Consider the following 23,743-nt stretch of genomic DNA (forward strand, 5'->3'; position numbering starts at 1 on the left):
TTATGTGTGTAACTTACCTGCGAATCAAATTGACCCTAAATGCATCAAAACCATTTGCCCATGTACAACAAACTTTGAAACAAGTGGGGAAGCCACAGGTTAGGAAGTCTTTTTTGTGCTCCATGCTTAAAAGTATCTCATATTTAACATTCACAACCCCCCAACTACAAAGTCACGAAGAAGCAAGTCATGATGTCATCACCACTAAATTTGTCTTGTCGCACCCAAAAAAAATAATCACAGTTGTAAATTGCAACACTAGTTTTAAATTTTTGCAAATTAAAGTTGGTCGGCAAGAATCTGGATTTAATTCCTTGTGTCAAAACTAAAACTTGCATCTTTGTTTCGCTTGAAACTTTTATAACTAAACAGTGCCCTGAGTTTTTTAAAGACTAACTTTATCCAAGCAAAATACATTAGTTGTTAACTTGAATCTAAAAATCTCATAGATCTTACACATTTAGTCATTGTATCCACTCTCAGGCTGATTAGAGCAACTGCTTTCTGTACAACTTTTCAAACAAATGGCTTCAAAATCACTTTTTTGTCCTCCACAACCTTGTTCTTCATTAAAAAACTTGTCAGAAATCTACTTTTATTGCATTCACAATTAAATATTGACATGGTGAAAAACAACAACATTTACAAAAATATTTAAAAATGACATTTGATTTTAATCCAAAGTTTCCACAGTACATTTTATAGAAAAATATTTACTTATAATTATTACTGCTGTTTTATGCTTACTGACCAAACAAGAAGCCACAACTTTCGATTGTTTTGCAGTTGTGATGTCATAATGCCTATTGTTGTAACAATTCTGTAACTATTCGCAAATTGTTTTCACTTATTTCAATCAACTTCTTTCTTATCTCTTCAGTTATGTCTGTTGTCATTCTGTAAGCTTGGATTGCTTTTTGATAAAAATCCACGCTTTCATTCAGTCGATTTGTTTTCTCGCAAACAACACCAAGGTTGTGTAACAAAACTCCGAACACATAATGCTTTGCTGAGTTTTCACCAAACTGTTTCCCCATCATTTCAAGTCCAAGTTTAATTGTTGATTCCCTCGACGAATAATCTCCGATTAAACTTTGACTCCATTCAATCCTGTGCAAACACAACACCTGATTTAAACATCGAAATCCTTCTTCCACGCTTTCAATATTTTGTATTTTGAGTCTCATCGTTTCCATTAGTGGGATCACATGACCACGAATTATTCGTTGGCTTTCAAGTTTTTGATTCGAATCCGATGTTTTCATCAAATCTCTGCATGTCCGACTCAAACCCTCAACACAATCCCTCACACCTTTCACCCCTCTCACGCCATCGTGATGCCTTGAATAAAATTCACCTCCAAGTTCGTAAAATAAAATCGATTCCAAACATTTTCCCTCTTTTCTCTTTTTATCTCCAGTTGTTTTCAATTCTTCTGCAGTTGCCCCAAGACCTTCAAGTGACCTTGAAAGTTGGTTTCTTGTTTCATTTGCTTCAGAATATTTTTTGTGTTTCAACAAATTCACGTAAATTTTTATCAGGGAATTTGGATCGATGTTTTTATCTGAAATAAAATATAAATTGATTTTTGATTTAAATAAACCCGACATCTTGCTTATCCGTACCCTGACGTTCATTTCAAAGTGTAAATTCTCGCGGAAAATGTGTTGGTGGCGCTAAAGAGCATCAACGGATATTTTTTTATAAATGGGGATTTTTTAGGAAAAATTACAGAAAAAAATTATGCATTTTATTTGTGACTTTTGTTACTCCAAAATGAAACAAAAATATGTCACTGCACAGAAAAATAATTTGTGTTTATCGCCTAATTAAACTTCACAATTTTTTTTACTGATGCCTGTACTTTTAACGTTTCAACTGTTTCAACTGACTGTTTTTGCAAGATGCATAGATTGACACAAAATTTATGGGGGAAAACAATTCTTCTACTATTGCAAAGCTTACACAAATACCTTTACGAGTAACGGCAGAGTTATGTGCGTTTAAAGTTTTGTCGACTAGCGTATCTGATAAGTCGGCGAGCCGAGTGATCGAAATCAGCGAGGGTCAAGGCCGCGCGGCGGGCAGAGAGATCGGGGCGAAGCTACGACATACATTGTTACGAAATAAGCAATGGAGAAGCCGATTGTTCAGAACTAGTTGAATGTTTGTACCCAGCCAAAGGCAAGAACTCTTTTTCGATCATTGTTTATTGTTAATATATGTAAATTTAATTTCGTTTACTTTATTTTGCAGCCTACAAGAGTGGAGAAGTATGGCGTAGGTGTATCTGGGAAGCAAACGATGTGGCGGGTTCCCGTCAAAAGCAGTCGGAAACGATTGCTGTATATTTCCGACAGCAATGCTCGGAAATACGTTTCGCCTTATGAGGTAAAACATCTAATTCTTTTTCTTTTGATTTTGCAGCTTTAAGCATGCCTGGTGGTACCATCTGCCATGCAATACAGGAACTTTCTAAAAGTCTAGCGAGAGATCGAGGAGGGAAAGCACCCAAAGGTCGTGTCGCAATCGAGAGAGTACGAGAGTTTCAAAGGAGAAACCCCGCCCCACTTTCGAAGTGCGCAAAAGGACAAGCTCGAGGTAACCTAACAGTAGACATGTTTGTGTCAGCATTATCCACGTACACTTCATTTGACCCTCATACCCCCTCTTCATGGCATGTATTGATAAAGCATTTTTTTGCCGAAGACACGTCCAAAAAACGGGTTAACAAAATTCTAAATCTAAAATACTTCTGAGCAAAACATGAAGGACAAATAAAATCTCGATTTGTTTGGCGCCTGTAATGTTGATGGTAAAACCGAAAACAATATTAATGGTGAAGTAATAACTGACGAAATCTTTGAACATCAAACCAATGTTGAGCGTAGTCTTGTCGACATAAATCCCCCCTGTGTAAGCGACGAGGGTGAAGTAGGTGAAGACAACGTGGATAATGCTGATGTTTGTGTTGCGAATCGCGAGTTTCACGCGGCCAAAGTTTTGTTAACTGGGAATTTTTTCTGTTACCTTTCACGGGGAGCGCAGAACGTTAGAAAATATGGGGGGTATGGTTAATATTCTTCAAATTTAAGAAGGTGCGCGTTTTTTCTCGCAAACAAGTTTAATATTTTTAGATAGTATGGACGCCAAAGAATATCTGCCCTTAAGGATTTCAGCGGGAATCGATGTTTACTTATGGTTATGACATAGCAAACATTTCATATTCATATGATAAGCAATGTGGAGCCAATAATATGAATTGTGCATAAGCTGCAGACAGATGGCTACTGTTTTTCAGCCTGTGATCTAACTCTGCCATTTCTTCTGCTCTGATATATGTAATATTTATGCTTCCTAAAAGGGAGAATGCCCTTTCTCTGATGGACTTAATAAGTAAAAAGTGCCAAGGTGGTTAATGGTGTTACAGAGCTAGACGGAAATATCACAATAATGTTTTACTACAGGATTCTGACCAACTGAATTTGATTGTGTGTTGCAAATACTTTCCCCAAGATTTTAGGAAATTAACATTTGGACCACCAAGTATTTCAGTCTATGCAAATGCATTAGCATAGGACATTTTTTTAATACTACAAGATGTTTAACAGAGCAACCTAAAAGTTGATACTTACAAGTATTTTTGCCATCAGAGCCATCTTGTAGTAATAACTAATGTTTGATTGTACAAATAGACAGCCAAAAGGTAAAAAGCAAATTAAAACAACACAACTATATACGTACATTGTTGACGGCAAGCATTCATAAACAAGAAATGCGGGTAATTTATATAATTATGGTAACCTTGCTTACGGCACTTATGACTAAAGCATATCAATATTTTATTGCAGAAGTTCACAGATCATTCTATGTCAAATCATCCAATTGCCCAAACCCTTACTGATGAAGCATGAAATGTGTTAGTATACCAGTATGTGTAAGAAAAATATGAGCTCGGCTTATGAGTTCTGGTGTGTTTTTAAATTTTGGTGCCAAATTGTTTGTCATATTTTAAAAGAGGAGTTTAGCAAACAACAGGTAGTTACTATGTTACAAACTAGTACAGTAATAAATGTATAATATAACTTGTACCAGTATGTGTGATTTGTGCATGTTGTGGTGATGAGTTGTCTGACAGTGATAACGATGACAAAACTTCCTCTGGTCTTCTTCTGCTTTCTATGTTAGAAACAAAAATGTTTTGGCATTGTTCGTTCAAACTGTCATGAAATTTGCTGCCACAGCTTGGACAGAAAGACAAACAAACACATAATCTGCAAATACCTCCGACTTCCTCTGGTATTAACAAAAGCAATAACTTACAACTATATTTTTACAATAACGCAAAATTACAAAAGCACGTCATTTTGAAGCTGTTAGATAACAAACAAAAATACACAGTGATGTGCTAGTGATGCAAACATGGCCGACATCAAGTTACCTGTTTGTTGCATTGTTTCCTGCGTTGCATTTTCTGTTTCTCCACTTGGTGGACGACTGTATGTTTCGTAATGAGAAGTAGTTGGACGCTCCTCAAAATGTTGAATTTGCTCTGCAAAAAAATAAAATGCATCAGGTGACATCACAAATGATTAAAACTCGTCATAAATATAATTATCGAGATATATTTTTTCAATATTACCTGCTACACACTCAGATACCACTTGACCTTGGGTGGATACAGAAGTTGTTTGAGTAGGAGTAACATCAAGTGCTTGGGATCGGTTCCCTGCATCAAAGTTTGGATTGGAGTCTGTAATCAAAATAGTTGAAAGATTGAAAGATTTTACACTTTGAAGTATCTGGCCCATGTCTTTATTACATTGCTGCTGTAACAATACTAATGATCCTTAGCTGGGGGTCCACAGGCCCCTGGGGGTTAGTAGAGTGTTGTCAGGGGCAACCTCTAAATACTGACGCCATAAGTTTGTTACTTTGTAACAATTTTGAAAATATGTTGATGCATTGTGCAACAAATCCTCAAAACAATACTATAGAAGCATGTTTACAACCTATCGCAAACAAAAACCACATGGTGATGTGCAACTTAAATTTTATCTCAGAAGATGCAAAATTGTCAAAAAAATTAGGGTGACAGTTTTAAGGACTTATATGGCAATTAAATCAAAGAAATCCTGTTTTCAAGGCCCTCAGCAATGATGCAACTTATGACTGTTCCATTGCAGGTTACCATAATCATTGCTGGGTCTTCTTACCCATATAGGGACCTAATATTCTTTAAAGTTAAAAAAAATTATTGCACCTGGATGGGACAGCACACAGCAATGATTTGTAAAGCCTCATAGAAAATCTTGTGACCAACAGGGGGCCATAAACAGCCCTGGGGGGTTGTTTAGGTAATTATTCAGCAACCAATTGTGGTGCTGTTGTGTGGAGGAGAGATGGATCTTGCACTGAACCATAATAGATAGGAGCAGGGTGTCGATTTATGCCTTTTTCACCATTCTAAGTGTTCGACATGCGACGCCACTGTTCGACACGGGCGGCGTGAATAAATGTTGAGTTACCGTTTTCAGTACTATGAACAGACCAACGCTATAATTGTTATCTGCAAAAGTCCATAAATTGATTTACTATAATAAATTAATTAAGCCTAACATATCGGTCACGCTAATCTTGCAACATTCACATCGATCTTACTAGTTTTCTTTTTTAGAAGATTGAACGATTTTTCTACAAGAATCCTGTAATCGAAATAAGCCTGGTCTTTCTCATGCGTTAGTTACCAGATACACCATTTTTGCGACAAGCACGAAAATTTTTCTTAGATGTTCGACATTCAATAAACTATCAACGCCCTGGATTGGATACTTAATAGATTCATTTTTCTTCAATATCCAATTGCATTTTTTCTTCTTTTTTACCCTAAATAATGTCCAACATGGATGGATCAAATGCTCCCGGGGGTCAAAAAATGGGTATAAACCATGCTAATCAGCATACATGTCAAACAAATCGCACTGTTTTGTTGTTGGTACTGTATTGTTACAGCTTGCCATATACTGTTTAGGCCAATTTAACAGGGTATTACACAAAATATTTGGTTGAAACCAAACTGTTAAAATCTTGTGCATCCCCTTGATAGGTCACTGTGCACCCTAAGTTTAGAACCCTGAAAACCTTTTCTAAAACCTCTACTGATCTGGATACTTCAGTCCCTCATTGAATTATCTTCAACAACTTCATACAACAACCATGTTGTAATCCTAACCTTCCACAAGTTGCGGTTCCTGAAGATTGAGATGGCCTTCAGAACTTAACCCAGAAATTGATGGATGTTGAATGACATCATCAGGACGTGGTTCGTTGTGGAGGGATGAACGATCTTCTGTGATGTTAAAATGTGTTAATGAATAAGTGTCGTTGCTTTAACAGAAAATAAATAATTAAGTACCAAGAATGAAATATTGGATTGCCGTATTCTGATACTTTTCTGGAAAGTATGTATATACAGGAAAGATTTAGTTTTGAAAATAATTTTGAAATCTAGGACACTGTACAAACATTTCAAACACAACTGTGTTCATCATCAGTGCTTTTTCTTACTGACTAGAAAGAATAATTGTCTGTGCCCACCAACCGGTTGACAGATGCAATATACCTTTTTGTCAAGAACTGTGTGATTTGCCTTTTTACAAAAATAATTACTGTGGCTTTTGACCCATTAAGGTCCACTAATAGTTCTACCACAGGCAGAAGGTTGCAGCTGCATTAGAATATACACAGCAGAATCTAAGGAGTATACAGGAGAACCTTGGGTCCTATTGGATTGCAAAAAATGCATAGGGGCCAGTCTGGAGAATATGGCAGTTCTGACAAAATCTTGGGCATGCAGAACTAAATCTTTCTGCATGGACATGTGCACGACCCCCAAGCCTATATGCAACATAAACGATAAAACACCTTTGGTACTTCAGTTCATTTTTTCATTTTTAGACATTAGCATGCCAAAAAATTTCCATTTGCAGCTAAAAAATTGGAGTGCAAATAAAAAAAGGTGAAAAAATATCAACACACATGCAGCTGCCATACTCTGCAGACTGGCCAAGGGGGCCAAAGCAACTTTACTATGATGTTTTTTGTTATTGCATAGAGAAGGGTTTGGGCCAACACTGAATTGCAAATTGGAGGTTTTTGTGATTTATTTTCCACAAAACCAGCCTACATTTTTGCAGCCTCATGAGGCGACGAAATGCCCCCTAGGGATGCTTTAAGCAACTATCCTGCATGTAATTTGGACCTGGCTGACAAAACATAAAATGGCAAATTAAAGTTTACTTCTGTGAATACACCCCCTCAAACATTTTCATGCTATTTCAACATTTTGACAACACCCAGCACCAAATAACCAGCTGATTAAAGAGGTAAACAGCATGCACGTCCTCGCTCATTCAACCCAAAATTTGACCTTACTGCATCACCGATTGTTTTGTTATGTGCCGCCTTATCTATGACAGAGGATAGGCATTACCTGCATAGCAGGCATCAACAAAACATTCAAATTTTGTACATCCTCAACATACCAATACAAAACTATGACATGTTGTATCTGACCACAGCTTCACTAACTGTTTGACCCTCGAGTTTGGTTGCAGTGCTGGCCCATCAGATGCTTTATCTAATGTAAACTTTAAACTATACAAGTTTCCAATATTACCTGCTTTCTGCATAGATAAAACTTGACCTTGAGTGAAATCAGAGGATGAATGAGTTCGGGTGACATCACCAAGTGCTTTGGGTCGGTTCCCTGCATCAGAGTTTGGATTGGAATCTGTGACCAAAATATGTACCTTTCTGGGTCCAGATTTTTCACCAGGCTATAAATATTGTATCCTGAAATTGTTGTTAAAGGATCAACATTATTACTTTAGTGTGGTGCAGGTTAAAAAATGTACAGATTTTGCACAGTGCACTATCTGGCCCAGATCATTATTACAGAGCTGCAAAGGAAAATAAGTATCTATAAACTTTGCCAATTGGTGAAACAACAAACAAACTGCATTATCTTTAAAAAGGTGATACATGTATAGTGATTTTTGCTGTATTTTGTTCAGTGTTATGTACATTACTTGACCCAAAAACGGCATTCCATTATCCACAAATATCACCCACCAATCCCATAATTGTGTAGGAAAAATACTACTTTTCCGGAGAATCTTGAGAATTTTCCTCCTAGCTTTATGTGCACCCCTAGTTAAGATGCAATGATTCAAAGAAATCCTTTCTTTTAAATCCTCCACTGATATGGATACTTTGGTCTCACATTAATCATGCTTTAACAAACTCACACAACAACCGTGTTGAAGGTCTACCTTCTAAAAGTTGCTGCTCCTGGCTACTAAGATGACCTTCAGAACCTAACCCAGAACTTAATGGACGTTGAATGACGTCATCAGGAAGTGGTTGGTTGTGGGAGGATGACCGATCTTCTCTGATGTCATAATGTGTCGATGTACGGATATCGGCGGTAACTGTGTCAAAAAAGAAAATGTAGGAATGTACATGTCTGACAGATACTTTATACTTTTCTGGCAAAAAGTTTCACAAAGACTTACTTCTCACTTATCGACTAAAAAACATCAATTTCAAACGACGAAACAGGGATGACAAACGAAAGTTTTGTTGCCAGATCTTTTACAAAAAACGCAAATTTCAGCAATACAACGCGTACAAATGCGACTAATGTTAGTCAAGTTAACAAATAATTAGTTACACCGATGGTCATTTCATGTCTACGGTTGCCTGCACTTGTATCTGACGTCACATTTCTCGTATGTTATGTTGTGTTTACGTGGCATCTGTATTTTTATTAACGTCGAGTAATACGCCACGAACCCATTTTCAACATACGACGGATAACGCGCTGTTTATTGTATGCACGGAAGACAGCTAAATATCCGGCTATTCAAATTCCGTGACCCTTCCATCAACACAGCTGTCATTTCAAATGAGTCACGGATCGGGCCGAACCTGTATCTGACGTCACATTTCTCGTATGTTATGTTGTGTTTACGTGGCATCTGTATTTTTATTAACGTCGAGTAATACGCCACGAACCCATTTCAACATACGGCGGATAACGCGCTGTTTATTGTATGCACGGAAGACAGCTAAATATCCGGCTATTCAAATTACGTGACCCTTCCATCAACACAGCTGTCTTTTCAAATGAGTCACGGATCGGGCCGAACCCAAACGACCCTGTATGCATTTTCTATATAAGCCACACATTTTTTGGGTAAAAGATAGAGAGAAATATAGAGTCACATAGAGAAATATAGAGTCACATAGAGTCATATAGAGTCATATATATAATTCAGTCATTGAAGAGGGCGATATTTCAGTCTATAACTCTATTCCATGATTTCTTTATAGACTCACAGACAGAGACTTTAGTACGCGTGGTTGTAACGTTTTGTTGTAATACTTGTGCGACTTTTATTTATGCATTAGAATGACAGATTAACTTTGGTTTAGATAGTAGCCTTTTTATCAGGAGTCAGATATACGGCAGTGTTAGTATTTTGTGTAGACGTTTTAAAGAACACCCTACATAAATTTGGTGACCCCGACGTGATACTTGGACGGGCATTTAAACCTTCTGATTTTTAACCATGTCAAAGTTTTTCAGACATTTCTCGATGTTCTCCAGCAAGGACAAAGATCGAAACAAACATTTCGAACAATAATAAGGTATGACGTTTTTCTCTTGATTTTATGCGCCTGATTGTGTAAGAAAATGCCAAACTGCTGTTAAGTATGTTTTGTCAAATGTCAAACCGTTTTTATAGTTATAAGCATAAGCCTGACCGTAGTGGTTATGTCAATCTCATTTTCGTTGATATTATGATGTTGTAATAACGCTTGCATCTCAATAAGTTTACGTCATACGCGAATACACTTTGGGAAGTGTTTTTTAGATTTAATTAAATCATGTCCGAAACGTTAGATTATTTTCTTTAACATACGTCACTGCTGGCAACTTAGGGTTGATTGTGGAAAAATGGTCATAACATTGTCTGCTTAGAAAGTCCTCACGGAGGCATGACGTCAGCTAAGGGGCCTGACACGTTATTTCTTACATTGCGCAAACGAGGTCGCCCAGCCTGCATGCATTTTTTACTCATTTTATTTTGTCCCTCATTAGGAGAATCCCTCGTGCTAGTTTAGGGGTTGTTATGGCTATTCGAAGCAAGAGATTACTAATTAACAGCTTTCATGTATGATTTTTCGGCCTATTTATTAATTGACATGAGCTTAATGCAAATCTAATTCACCACCATTTACGTTTGTAAACACAAACATTTCCTTCATGTGAGGTGGCTGTAACGATATATTGATTTGCAACGAACCGCCTGACTTTACCTTGTGTCCCTTGTAAGTAACTGCCAGAATCGTTAAAGGAAATTGTATAACAGTTATTCTAGATTCGACATGGCTACGTGTTTCCAAAACGTTAATGTTTATTTAATTTTTGAACTTGCTGAAGGAAAATAGCAGGAGAAATGCACAAAATGACGCGAAATTGGTGTTACAATGCAAAAGCATTTGGGCAAGCGCGACATCTCGCGACCGTGTCCCCTCGACACAGACTGAATCTTTTTTTATTCACCGAGCAAAGACTCGAAGAGCATATAACTGCTAGTCGCAAGGCACATTAACACGCCACATTTTTCGCAAGTGATCAGACGTTACAAACTTGATTACTGAGCACTGAAGCCAGGCTTGGGAGCCGTAGGTAAAAAATAATTCGCAGTGATTAACCTACGAAGTTCCAAATGCACTGGTAAAATTAAAAAGCGACTTATTTTACAGACCGCAGAAGGCATTCATCACTCTCTAAATACTGCGTGTCTATACAATGCAATGTGGGAGATTTGTGCATACGGCCAAGGCGCAAGTTACATTTCACATTTGCAAATCCTTTTTAGCCCACACTGACCGTCAAACTTTGCCAACTCTGCTCAGTACAAAAGCTTGTTCGTTTAACTAATTGGGATTTTTGAACACACGCCTCATGTCGAACCTATCTGTATTGGTATGCACGACTTTAACGGACAGTATAGTTACTCACAAGTTATGATAATCGTGTTGATTAATTTTTTCGCTGCGACGATATTAGCGCTATAGTAACCTCACATGGCAGCATTAAAGTCCTTATATGACTCGTAAACACGAGCAATTCAATGTCACTCATTCATGTCCCCTGCGCGTCAAAGTAAACAACAGCGACTCTTGATGTACATTATTATATCCTTGTTTGTGTGTTATAACTTTTATCTGTTATGTTTTGTGTTAACATGAGGCCTAGATATAACGGCAGGATGTTCGAGTTTTTTTTGACAGATACGAGCAGATCATTATACGTTGATGATTACGTTCGAGTGTTCACAGCACGGACATCTCAATATGTACGTTTGACAACTCAACAATTTCCGACGGTTTCCGGAGTTCGATTGACGCATATTTCGACGGCGTACGCAATCTTTCAACTTTCAACGATCACCACCGTCTATACTCGTGCGGGAGTAACAACTGCGATCTATATACGAGTACAACCAGGAGTTGAACAAGGAAATCACATCAAAAGATATGGACAATTCGCAACAAGAACAAATATTCAATCTATCAAAGGACAAGATTGATGTTGAGGAACCATAAACACTTGTTCGGAAAACATTTACGAGGACGGGAGTTTTTATGTATCTGACGTCACATTTCTCGTATGTTATGTTGTGTTTACGTGGCATCTGTATTTTTATTAACGTCGAGTGATACGCCACGAACCCATTTCAACATACGGCGGATAACGCGCTGTTTATTGTATGCACGGAAGACAGCTAAATATCCTGCTATTCAAATTACGTGATCCTTCCATCAACACAGCTGTCTTTTCAAATGAATCACGGATCGGGCCGAACCTGTATCTGACGTCACATTTCTCGTATGTTATGTTGTGTTTACGTGGCATCTGTATTTTTATTAACGTCGAGTAATACGCCACGAACCCATTTCAACATACGGCGGATAACGCGCTGTTTATTGTATGCACGGAAGACAGCTAAATATCCTGCTATTCAAATTACGTGACCCTTCCATCAACACAGCTGTCTTTTCAAATGAGTCACGGATCGGGCCGAACCTGTATCTGACGTCACATTTCTCGTATGTTATGTTGTGTTTACGTGGCATCTGTATTTTTATTAACGTCGAGTAATACGCCACGAGCCCATTTCAACATACGGCGGATAACGCGCTGTTTATTGTATGCACGGAAGACAGCTAAATATCCTGCTATTCAAATTACGTGACCCTTCCATCAACACAGCTGTCTTTTCAAATGAGTCACGGATCGGGCCGAACCTGTATCTGACGTCACATTTCTCGTATGTTATGTTGTGTTTACGTGGCATCTGTATTTTTATTAACGTCGAGTAATACGCCACGAACCCATTTCAACATACGGCGGATAACGCGCTGTTTATTGTATGCACGGAAGACAGCTAAATATCCTGCTATTCAAATTACGTGACCCTTCCATCAACACAGCTGTCTTTTCAAATGAGTCACGGATCGGGCCGAACCCAAACGACCCTGTATGCATTTTCTATATAAGCCACACATTTTTTGGGTAAAAGATAGAGAGAAATATAGAGTCACATAGAGTCATATAGAGTCATATATATAATTCAGTCATTGAAGAGGGCGATATTTCAGTCTATAACTCTATTCCATGATTTCTTTATAGACTCACAGACAGAGACTTTAGTACGCGTGGTTGTAACGTTTTGTTGTAATACTTGTGCGACTTTTATTTATGCATTAGAATGACAGATTAACTTTGGTTTAGATAGTAGCCTTTTTATCAGGAGTCAGATATACGGCAGTGTTAGTATTTTGTGTAGACGTTTTAAAGAACGTCCTACACACTCATCTCACTCTGAGCAAGATCGGTAAAAATTCAACTACCCCTATAGCGCAAGGGCCTTAAAAAGGCAGGAACACCCAAGACCACACGACAAATTGTGTGAAAAATGCGCTCAATTGGCAATCATGACCTGAGATGGCTTTGACAGTTAAAAGTCATAGTTCATCAATCTTAAGCGACAATTTGTAAACTATCGAAACCTACCTGAAAATCTTTGGTTTCGTGTAGAATAGCAATCAAGTGGAACCAATCGATCAAGGTTGGTGGGAAAGGGATCTTTGATGTCCATCTGTCTGACAACATCTTCCACTTGTTGCTCGATCACTTCTGGGTTTTGCTGGTCAAGAAGTTGCTGCAATCTCTCACAGATTTCGATCATCGTTGGTCGTTTAGATGGATATTGATCCCAACACTGCTTCATCAGCTGCTCCAGGTTTTCAACGATTACTCTGTCGCTGTAATTGAGATGAGGCTTTAATTGATTTATTATGGAACAGTTTGGTCTTGTCCCTTCCTTGATGGAATCCAGTAAAGCTTTAAGGTTGCCGGTCGGATATGGCAATGCACGCACGACAACGGTAAACACCATCACACCGAAAGCATAAGCATCAAGTTTTTTAGTAGGTTTCATGGTGAGGTCCCTTAGTTTTTCAGGTGCTGTGTACATCGGTGTGTATTGAGGTCTTTCCTTCTTGCTTCTTGCCGAAGAGTCCACAGTCATCGAGCCTGTGGTTGTTGCGAGTTCAGCACTTCCAAAGTCGCATAGTTTGAGGCGCAGCCATTTAGTAAGCAACCCATTCTCTGGTTTGACGTCTCCGTGAACCATTCTCTTCAGAGGTAAACCATGGCAAGCTTTGAGACCTTTTGCAGCATCGTGTAAAAGCCGGACACGTAAGGGAAATCCCAATGAAATTGAATGATTCAGTAATAACTGAAGCAAGTTTCCACATTCGCAGAACTCCATGACGATCCCGATGGCAAAGGGCCATTTGGTCCAACCGTAGACACGAACTATGTTGTCATGATCTCCTAGTTTGTGCAGGTTTTCCACTTCCTCCCAGAATCTGCGTGAATGTTGTTTTAAAATCACAAGCTCATGGTAAAACAGAGTGCACTTACATATTCTTGAACATCTCCTCGTCTTGAGGTCCGCCAGCTTTAATGACTTTTACAGCAACATATCGTTTCAAACGAACATGATACCCAATCAAGACATCTCCGAATCCACCAGTTCCAGCAATAAAGTTGACTGGATCACATCGAATGTCCCCCACGTTGATTAAACGGTACTGCATCAAAACAGATAGAAAGATCACACAGATATTTCGTTGCAGAAATCTAAAAAATCCCAGCCAGAAATACCTTCTCTTTGGACGACATTAAGGCTGTTTTCATCAGGTGCCTGTTATCTATTTGCAGTATTACTGTAGCCTGTAGACGAGTTGACTCGTTTCATAGCAAGCTAATAACAATGCTTTGGTACCACCTCAGCTACGCAACTTCCGCTAAACTATCTACACACTAAAAAGTGTGAATTTTCCCTTTGTTTCAATTTGCGCATCGTGTAGGCGATGAAATTTTCCCACTTCAAGGAACTGCAGTTATTTCGCGCAATGACTCTTATATCCAATCACGCAGTTATAATGAGACCATTCTTGTGTTTCCTTGTTGTGCCATCCAGGTTTGCTCGTCGCAAGTTCAACTCTTTGGTATCTTTATTTATGACTAAATAGAGGAACATATGCTATTAAACTAAACTGCGTTCATGAGCTTATGTTTATGTTATAATTTTAAATGTGTAGTTTCTACCTGTGTCACGCACAACAAGTGGAGTTGGAAGAAAAGTGGATTCTGAAAGAAAACCTCAAATATTGCCACATTTTTTTAATAAAAGGATTTAAAAATTAGCCAAAGAATCCTAAGTTTAATTTTATTCAAATTTTTGTTGTCTGTATGTGGCTAGAATAACTGGTCTTTTACCGGAATAAGTTTTGGTGTCCTCAAACACCAGATTATGTTTGCAGTTGTCGAGTTTGTTTGAAGAACTGCAGTTGCAAAGGATTTGAATCGACGACGCAAGGATTGCCCGGTACTTTCCGCGATTGCAGTATTTACATTTAGTTTTGAGTGTCCTGGTAGTTATTCGCAAATTGAAAGTATTTAAAATTCAAGCAATACCAAATGTTGTAGATTTGGTTGGGTGTTTGCTATAATGACGACGTCTGAAATAAGATTAAAATACCAACGTGGCGAGTACGTCACAGTGGCAAAGTCACAAACTACCCGTGACGTCACATTGCTGTAGATGTTGCGGTGATTTTGAACGAATTCGCTTGGCCGCTCCATAACTGAAACTAAGTAGACTTTTGTTAATTGAAATGTTGCCTTAGTAACTGAGCGAGATGGAAATAATTTCAACACGTTGCTGATTTCTAAGAGCGCGTGCGTTGGTTAGAACGTGAGAAGAAATCACGGAATTCATTGAGTAACTGCTGTCCTACTTCTTCTAGGTAAGCGTCAGAGTAAATTGTAAACGAGTAACATGTATTTATAACAAGTTGCGATGAAAAATGTCTGTCGTCGAGCCGGATGCCAGAAGATTACGAGAGTTCTGCATGAAAACCTCCGTTTTGCACGGTGGTTCACCGTATCTATAATCATCAGACTATTCGTCCGATCTCGACCCACAAGTTGAACAAATGGCGATTCCTCCTGATAGAAGAGATAGAGCTCCACCAACCCAACCCAGGAATAAACTTTCACCGTAAATCCACCCGCGAACCAATGACAGAAACGTTTGATTTTCGCCGGTTGCAATTTTGTTGATTAACTGAGGAATTTGATTTAAGTCAGAGAGGGCTTCAAAAAATATTCCAATCTTCACATCCTAAACAAACTAGTATCAACTTGCATCCATAAAGTTATGTGTGATAGGAATTATATTTCACAAGTGGAAACATAAACTCTACAAACGAATTCACTAAGTCACGTGAATGTAGTGACGTCATAAACTAGTTTGGGTACCACCTGGGGTCGCACGAGAATCGCGTCAAAAGTCTAAGATTGCTTTCAAATTTCCAATCAATGAAAGGACTTCGCCTGCATTATTCGACTCTCGTGCGACACCAAGCGGCAAACTTATATGCAAATGAGTGCTGAAAGCGTGCGCTGCTGATCATATTAAATTTAATTTCGGATAGATTTTTTTGTAAAAACATTTACCAATCTATGTTTCAAAGGTCAAAGTTTCTACCATCGTCACCATGAAGTAACTCATCCTAAATCACATTCTGAATCTCCAAACTCTTCCTACTGCAGAAGTTCTTCTTCCGCATATAAAAAAATTGCCTCAGTCAAATGATACGCACAGTTTAAAGTTTTTTATGTGTTGTTTGCAGATTGTAGTGTTGCAATACACTAAATATAATCGTCAATAAATGTGTGTTTCACTTTAAGACAGATGTCAAAACATTTTCTTAAATACTGGAAAAATATTTATGATTATTTCCACATTCTTTGATTGTTCAGCGTCAGAGTGTTTAATGCGTGTAACCATAGAATTATAAAACTTCCTGTGGTTAACAAACATATTTTGATACGATTATCCTTTATGTGACATGTTTGATTTCTATTAAAGGAAGTATCAAATTGGGAAATACCCTCCACATGCTTAATTTTTGATAATGAGCATTGTAATTTTGAAAGTGACGTAACAAACCAATCAGTGATGAATAAACAACATTTTTACAATGGATCAAGCACAGAAGCACAATCAAAATTAGTTTTCTGTTATTTTTCTGTAAATTTTCGTTTTTCTTGCAAGCTTGGGCTACGCTTAAGCGTAAATCTTCATTTTTGTTGCAGGCTTGGCAAACTTGCGAAAAATACTTATTTGCAATAATTTAAGGGTGCGACATGCTTTATATTCACCCAGCTAGGAATACTAGTTGTGCATTTATCCAGCCAGAGGTATGACTTACGTACACTTTACAATCATTGTTCATTTGCTACACCATAAAGTGTGGTCCGTGAAAATACTAACTGCGTTACACTGGTCTGTAGTGCAAATTAGGATGGAGAACTTTGCCCATGACACATGTAGAAAACCCAGATCCTCATAGGATTCTATGTAACATAGAAATATGTAACATAAACTTGCTTTTCAACTGTTTGTCATTAACTAAAAAAACCTCGATTAGTTGTTTGAATTTGATGTGTTGGTCGACTATTCACAAGAAAATCTTTGCTCAACTTGCTACCTGATGAGTGTACAGTACTACACTTCATTGTTTAATCGTATATACTTGTTTTATTGTCAATTATTTGACACAGTTCTAACCGATACTCGTACATCGACACATTATGACATCAGAAAAATTTGGTCATCCTTTCACAACGAACCACATCCTGATGATGTCATTCAACGTCCATCAATTTCTGGGTTCGATTCTGAAGGTCATCTCAATCGCCAGGAACCACAAGTTTTGGAAGGTTAGGATTACAGCATGATTGTTGTATGAGTTTGTGGTATATGCTGAATAGTAAAGCTTTAATCAGTCGCATTCACCTGATATACTTAATGATTATCAGTCGCATTCACCTGATATAGTTAATGATTCTGTAAGCTTGATTGCTGTAAAATGAATACAGTTCGTGCAAAGCTATTCCCAGATTAGTTTAGTGCCACTGCAGGTTATAAATGGTGGTAACCCATTGCATTATTGTCACAGCTGCTCTGTAGTAAGGATATGAGCCAGATACTGCACTACGCGAACGCTGTCAATATTTTAACCTGTGTCAAACCAAACTATTAATGTTGTTATTTCAACAACAATTCCAGCATTCACTAATCATATGCAGAGTGACCTGTTGGAAAACCTGAACCCTGAAAGTTTAATATTTTTGTATTTTAGTCAAAGAATCCAATCCAAACTCTGATGCAGAAAACCGATCTTCTGCACTTGGTGATGTCACCCTAACTCAAACAACCTCTGATTCCACTCAAGGACAAGGTCAAGTGGTTTCTGAACTTCAAGCAGGTAATATTGGAAACATGCATTTGGTGAAGTATAAGTTTAACATTTAATTACTAATGCCAAAAACCTTACTACACAATAGATCAAGGGTCGTCCGATGTTACAGCAGCACAACATAATTGGAGACACTTGTCAGGTTGGGTTTGTATAATTGCAAGGTTGTGGAGAATTTATGGATAGTTATTTATAATACCCGATACGCATACGAATATGTGATAAGCTTTGAAGTCTTGTGTCTTTTAGTGGTGTTTAGAGTTTCAGGTTGTGTAGAGGAATATACATACTTTGAAACATAGGCATTGACTCAGCAAATTGTTTAGAAACAATCGTATACTACCCTGCTTTTGAACGATATTGACGCATCGGAGATTTAGGCCTATTGCAGATAAATTTCTGTTACTTTTTGTGTTGAATTAATTTCATTATTTGTGGAAAATATTAAACTAATGATTCTTTAAATCATGTCTTCAGTTTGCCGGCAGGTAATTAAGTTTAAAACATGGATAAGTGCATTTGTTGCAAAAACAAATGCTGATTTGTAATAGTGTAGTTTCCAATAACACAGAAAATGAAAATAAAAGTTTGAGAACTTCCCAATATTAATATGCAGTGGTACTATAGGACTAACGCACAGGTAGACATTATTGGATGTACGTAAAATTTTGTTTTTGTTCAAGCCGACAGTTTCCCAACAAGCTGACTCTGACGAATACTGGAGTGGAACCTTGTTAAAACGATTCAACTTTGATGATGACGATGAACATGAAGACAGCATCGAAAATATTCAGTTTGTTGGGTTAACAGCAACACTTGTCAATAAAAGGTAAAATGCAATTGTTTCAACCGTAGGCGCCGAACATGGGTATGCCGGGTATGCCTCGCATACCCGGACGGAAATCTCGGGTATGCCGCATACCCGAGAATCTGACCAACGTTCGTCATGTGTTATTTAGATTTAGCGGTTGATACGGTATCGAGTTTCTGGAGAGCAGGTATTGCAAAGTATGTCGCGATAGGTATAGCGTTTAATTTAGGAATAGAGTTTCTAGGTGAACCTCACTTTAGAGTTTAGAGTTTATAGGGTCTTTGACCTTCAAAAGGCATGATCGTTGCAGTAACAATGAGATGTTTATTGCTTGCTTCACCAAATATAATACCACGAAGCTCAATTTTCCGCCTCACCACAGATTATGTTTACCACATTATACGTATTAATAACCATTATGTTCGAAGTAAGCCCTCACGCTAAACATAGACAGTAAACACAATTTGTACAGCGGTTTTAATGGGTCTTAGGCAGAACCTTATTCAAACTTTGTCATTTCAAAAAGCCCTTTGGCTTTCCTGGATAATATTCAATGCGGTCTTACCGCACATAAACGTGCGTTTATTTGAAAAGTGCTTGGCTGTAGAATTGTGTTGCGTTCGTAAACTATACAAGCCTTAACATTGTCTCACATCTACCGCCAAGAAAGATATTTTGCATTCTATGACGTCATAAATGGCATACCCGAAAAAATTTTAAAGTCGGCGCCTATGGTTTCAACCTTTGTCTAAGAGAGAGCTTTTGATGTAATGGTACCCAAGATTGAAAAGTTTGCTATTTTGTACTGTCTTTTTTTAGGCAAGCTTTGATTGCACAGATAAACTGACATTTTGTATATTTTATTGAATTAGCTGATTGTTTTTGCATGAATTGCGGAATTGCAAAAATACTGTTATTTGTCCAATCAAATTCCACCTACCCCCATATACAATATTGGATTTTTAGAAGGCATTTTTTTATTAAAATTGATTGTTGCCAAGTCCAAGTATTTTTACATTTTTTGTTTTAATAGAAATCAAGCAAGTGTTTACGGTCATGGTAAAAAGAGTTACGTTGCTGAGGCAACTCCACCACGAGCCACGTCGGCCAGATTCCATCGGCCATAGATGCCAAAAAAAAACAACAATTTCAACCTTCATCTGCAACGTTACCTCCTGCCACAAAAAGTGAATCAGTAAAATCCAACAATGTTCAACAAACCGTGACCATCACAGAAGGTAGGAATTCATGGTTACAATAACCACAAGCTGGCAGCAAATATTCAAAAACTTCACTTGACAAAGTGCTGTACCTGGAAAAAAAGAACTGCATGTACATTATAATGTTATAGTTACTGTCAGTAAATATACAGTTAATATTTTATTAAATACAAATATCATCATTCTTCATCAAGCTGTTTCCAACTATGACAAAAAAAGCTGTTCCATCCGCAACAAACATGGCTCAGCTTGAAACAGAAATCAACTCTCTTGGATGCCAACTTGTGCAAGCAAAGCGAGATAGAGCTGCAGCTCCTTCAGTATCCGACACTTTGTGTCATTTATTAGTGGGTAAGGCTTGTTATTTTGTGTCAAACCTGTCTTCTTAATTGTGGATATTATTTGAGTAAAAAACTGCAAACCTAATTATTTATTGACAATTTAAATATACTTGATGAATTCAACTTTAGACATGTTGTGCTTATGTTGAAATTGTTGAGGATTTTTACCCTAAAATTCTCCTTTTTTCAGAAGCTGTCTCGATGTAAGCAGTACCTAGTTTAAACCATTATTGTTTGTAATCAGATTGGCAACCCCTATGTACTTGAACTATACAAGTCAAAAGATGAAAAAACTAAGCTCTTGGACAGTGCAATTCATCGACATGATGGCAATGCCATTGTTGCAGTAACTCTTTTTATGCGAGACACACTTAAACGAGGTAGACTTAAGATTAATTATGTCTGGAAATGTTCAACTTCATATATTTATCTACCAATAAGGGAAACAGGATCTGATACAAAAATGGGCACTAAACATTACTTAAAATAATAAACAACTTACAATTGAGGGCCATTTACATTTAGTTTTAACATCATTACACATATCATGGTGACGATTTATATGGTGGCTATCTTGAATATATGGTATTTGTAGATATATTTAGCAAAGAACGATAAATGTTTTACTTATACTAAATAATTATCAACTTACAAATGGAACAGATTTTGAGGGCACTAAACTTCACTTAATATAATCCAAGGCAACTTACATAATGCTTTTAATGGCGTATATATTGCATTGACAATTACATGGTTGCTGACAAAAAAATATGTTACATGTTTGTAGATATATTTAGCAAAGAACTGATGAGTCGTGTAGTGGCAGTGGATCATTATTGTGCTTATCTGCGAGAAGCTGGTGAAGTTGATGAACTACACGAAACATTAAGTGCCCTTGGTCGAACTGAAGAAGCTGCAATGTTGAAATATAAACAATGTCTTGCATCGACCGCCACAACCACTCCTGAAATTAGGGTATCGGGGTTGAAAGACTGCATTAAGTGAGTTCCTTGTAAACAGAAAGTTACAATAAATGGCCCATAACATAACCCAGACATTGGTAAACTCTTTCCCAAATGCCAAATCTGACCCACTTATTCTTTCAAATATATTGTTTGTATAAATGAGTGTTGCTCTTGAATGCTGTTCAGATTGCAGTAAAATTATGTCATTGTAGTGCAAATGATTTTGCTTTTCAGTGACAAAATAGGTTAGTTTAAAAACTACAGTGCAAACACTATGTTCACTTTATAGCCATTGGCCGGTCCAGTTTGTAATAATTTTTAGTTGATGATTTTTCCAACTGCTGTTTTTAACTGAGTTAAATAATGTATAAATTTTCCATTGGGTTTTAAAAACTTATGTTTAACCCACAGTTATCATGTGTAAGCTACAAACAAACTTCTTTTTTCAGATATTACTTTGATGCTGACATTCGTCTTGCGAATGAAACCAGTGCAATATTTGAACAAATCGCGATGATGGAACGACAATTGGCTGTGGAGGATGCTGACAGTGCTGCTGAGAAAACTGGTCAAGTCATGGTGTTAAAAAGTCACCCTCGTAAAGAAGCAATTATCCACAAACCAGTGGTGGACACTTTGTTTTATTATTGTTGTTATCATTGGGGAGAGGCAGAGGTAAATGTAAAAAATAACGTGAAAAATGCTTCAATATGTTTTACCTGATTTCTTTGTATGTTTAGCTTATTGTTATCTGTTGTTTGTTTGTATATATATGGTTTTGCACAAAAATCCAACCTTGTTTTTCAGGGTCTTTTAAGTAGTCCCACTTCAATTCGCAATCAACATAAAATCAGTGAAAGGCAGTTTATGTTTACGACAATTGCAGCTTTGTGCAGAATGAGAAGGCAAAGTATTTCTGTTACACACACTTTTCTAATGTTTGTTTAAACTAATTACAATTTTGCAGATGGCGTGATATAGAAACTTTGTTAACAGTTCCACGTTCATTGTTTCGGAGTGCAAGACTGCAAGCTGTTATTGGTTTTGATCGAGTGGTCGACGTTCCGAGTAAAAAGCACCCCCAGATGATGTCTGTTTTGTTTTTTACATTGTATTTTGCAACCTGTTCATATTCTTCCATGTTTTGTTTAAAGGCTCTTGCAAAATATTGCGCTGAAATTGAAACATCCGACAAAAGATTGGAAATGTCGATGAAACTGAAATGCTACAAAGTTGTAATTGATGTAAGGCTTTGCTTGCTAACTTATCAGTCATTAGGTTTTAGTGTCACTGCATTGAGCCTTAGCTGTTTGTGACCGACTGTAAACCATTTATCAAAAATATATATTATTACATATTATGTATTTTTACAACTGTCACACTACAGTGGATTTGAATTGAGGTAAATTATAAAGTTGAGTTTTTTGAACAGACTCTTGTTTATCAACGTGATCAACAGCAGTTGATGTTGTATCTTGATAAAATCCCGCAAGCTAACCAACATATGAGGCAGTATTTGTCAAATCAGTTAAGATCACAGGTGAGTTGCCATAACATAGGGTTGCCAGGCAACCAGATGTCATAAGTTTCGTTGTTAATCTGTGATTGTGGGAAATGACAAAAAGTGTCCAAATGATTTAAAGACAAGACCCGTAATAGCTTGTAAAGTAACGTAAGGTTACTTATTTTGGATCATTACCATGCTGCTGTCAAATAAGTTTTAATTGACGAACAAAACATAGTAACCCCAAGACTACACTAATCCACAAACAACACCAGTCAAGTTTTTGTTAAATATTTTTATTACTGTTAAGTATTTTACTGTTTTTTCAGGAAATCAAATGGAAAAACTGATATTGTTACAAAGTTTTCTCTATAATCTGTCGGTTTCATCCACATCCATGTTAACTTTAATCAGCATTTTGAACTTAACTCGATAACATTGTGTGTGCAATGCTTTACATTATGTGATCTATAATATTACTAAACCTTGCTTTGACAATAAAATATCTGATTGTATATCGTGGTTATGTGTGTAACTTACCTGCAATGCAAATTTACCCTAAATGCATAAAACTTTGAAACAAGTAGGGAAGGCACAAGTTAGAAAATCTTGTTTGTGCTCCAAATGGGAAAAGTATCTCCTATTTAACATCTACAGCCCCTTAACTACAAAGTCACGAAGAAGCAAATCTCATCACAACAAAATTAGTCTTCTCACCAAAATAATTTAATTGCACCACAAGTTTCTTTGCACATTAAAGTTGGTGTTTATCTGCAAGAATTCAGATTTAGTTTGTATTAAAACTGGTGAAGCTTTCACAACTATACAATATCTTAAGTTTTTTAAAGCATTTAACTTTGTCCAGCAAAAACACCGGTTATAAATTTTAACCTAAAAATAGCACAGATCTTACATTTATTATC

General features: G+C 37.2%; 2 protein-coding genes, 1 long non-coding RNA gene and 1 pseudogene across 6 annotated transcripts in view; 2 read left to right on the forward strand and 2 right to left on the reverse strand.

Moving 5' to 3' along the window:
- Positions 1-306: 306 nt before the first annotated feature.
- The window catches only part of LOC145889842 (uncharacterized), a 137,927-nt gene continuing 114,490 nt past the window's right edge, over positions 307-23,743 (reverse strand). Inside the window, exon 14 of the transcript XR_014399533.1 lies at positions 307-392. The gene's annotated coding sequence lies outside the window, so the exon portion shown is untranslated. The remainder of the gene's footprint in view (positions 393-23,743) is intronic.
- LOC145889843 (uncharacterized) lies at positions 579-16,797 on the reverse strand. Of its 3 annotated transcripts, XM_082980885.1 has the most exons (10): positions 14,069-16,794; positions 13,154-14,013; positions 8,334-8,492; positions 8,134-8,211; positions 7,679-7,792; positions 6,233-6,349; positions 4,643-4,753; positions 4,442-4,552; positions 4,093-4,179; positions 579-1,564 (listed from the first exon to the last, which is right to left on the reverse strand). In XM_082980885.1, the coding sequence occupies exons 1-10, from the start codon at positions 14,242-14,244 to the stop codon at positions 804-806; spliced, it is 2,574 nt and encodes an 857-aa protein (XP_082837011.1). In that variant the 5' UTR covers positions 14,245-16,794; the 3' UTR covers positions 579-803. The 3 variants fall into 3 exon arrangements, with proteins under 3 accessions (XP_082837011.1, XP_082837013.1, XP_082837012.1); XM_082980887.1 differs by lacking the exon at positions 4,093-4,179 and having other exon boundaries at positions 14,069-16,797; XM_082980886.1 differs by lacking the exon at positions 8,134-8,211 and having other exon boundaries at positions 14,069-16,743.
- LOC145889858 (uncharacterized) lies at positions 1,485-4,048 on the forward strand. The gene is made up of 2 exons (XR_014399538.1): positions 1,485-2,601; positions 3,852-4,048. It is a non-coding gene; the product is annotated as an uncharacterized LOC145889858 (long non-coding RNA).
- LOC145889849 (spermatogenesis-defective protein 39 homolog) lies at positions 18,447-23,310 on the forward strand (annotated as a pseudogene). The gene is made up of 12 exons (XR_014399535.1): positions 18,447-18,467; positions 18,663-18,797; positions 19,798-20,028; positions 20,205-20,357; positions 20,596-20,731; positions 21,139-21,352; positions 21,766-21,991; positions 22,124-22,221; positions 22,284-22,410; positions 22,471-22,560; positions 22,749-22,856; positions 23,150-23,310. The product of XR_014399535.1 is annotated as a spermatogenesis-defective protein 39 homolog (transcript).

This window comes from Ascidia mentula, chromosome 2 (genome assembly GCF_947561715.1).
Source record: "Ascidia mentula chromosome 2, kaAscMent1.1, whole genome shotgun sequence".
NCBI classification, from domain to species: Eukaryota; Metazoa; Chordata; class Ascidiacea; order Phlebobranchia; family Ascidiidae; genus Ascidia; species Ascidia mentula.

Coding starts and splice junctions, on each gene's coding strand:
- LOC145889843 (XM_082980885.1), bottom strand. CDS start 14,244: ATGCAGTACCGTTTAATCAACGTGGGGGACATTCGATGTGATCCAGTC. Junction 8,493..13,153: donor ACGAAACCAAAGATTTTCAG/GTAGGTTTCGAT, acceptor TTTTTGACACAG/TTACCGCCGATATCCGTACA. Junction 6,350..7,678: donor TTTATCTATGCAGAAAGCAG/GTAATATTGGAA, acceptor TTAACATCACAG/AAGATCGTTCATCCCTCCAC.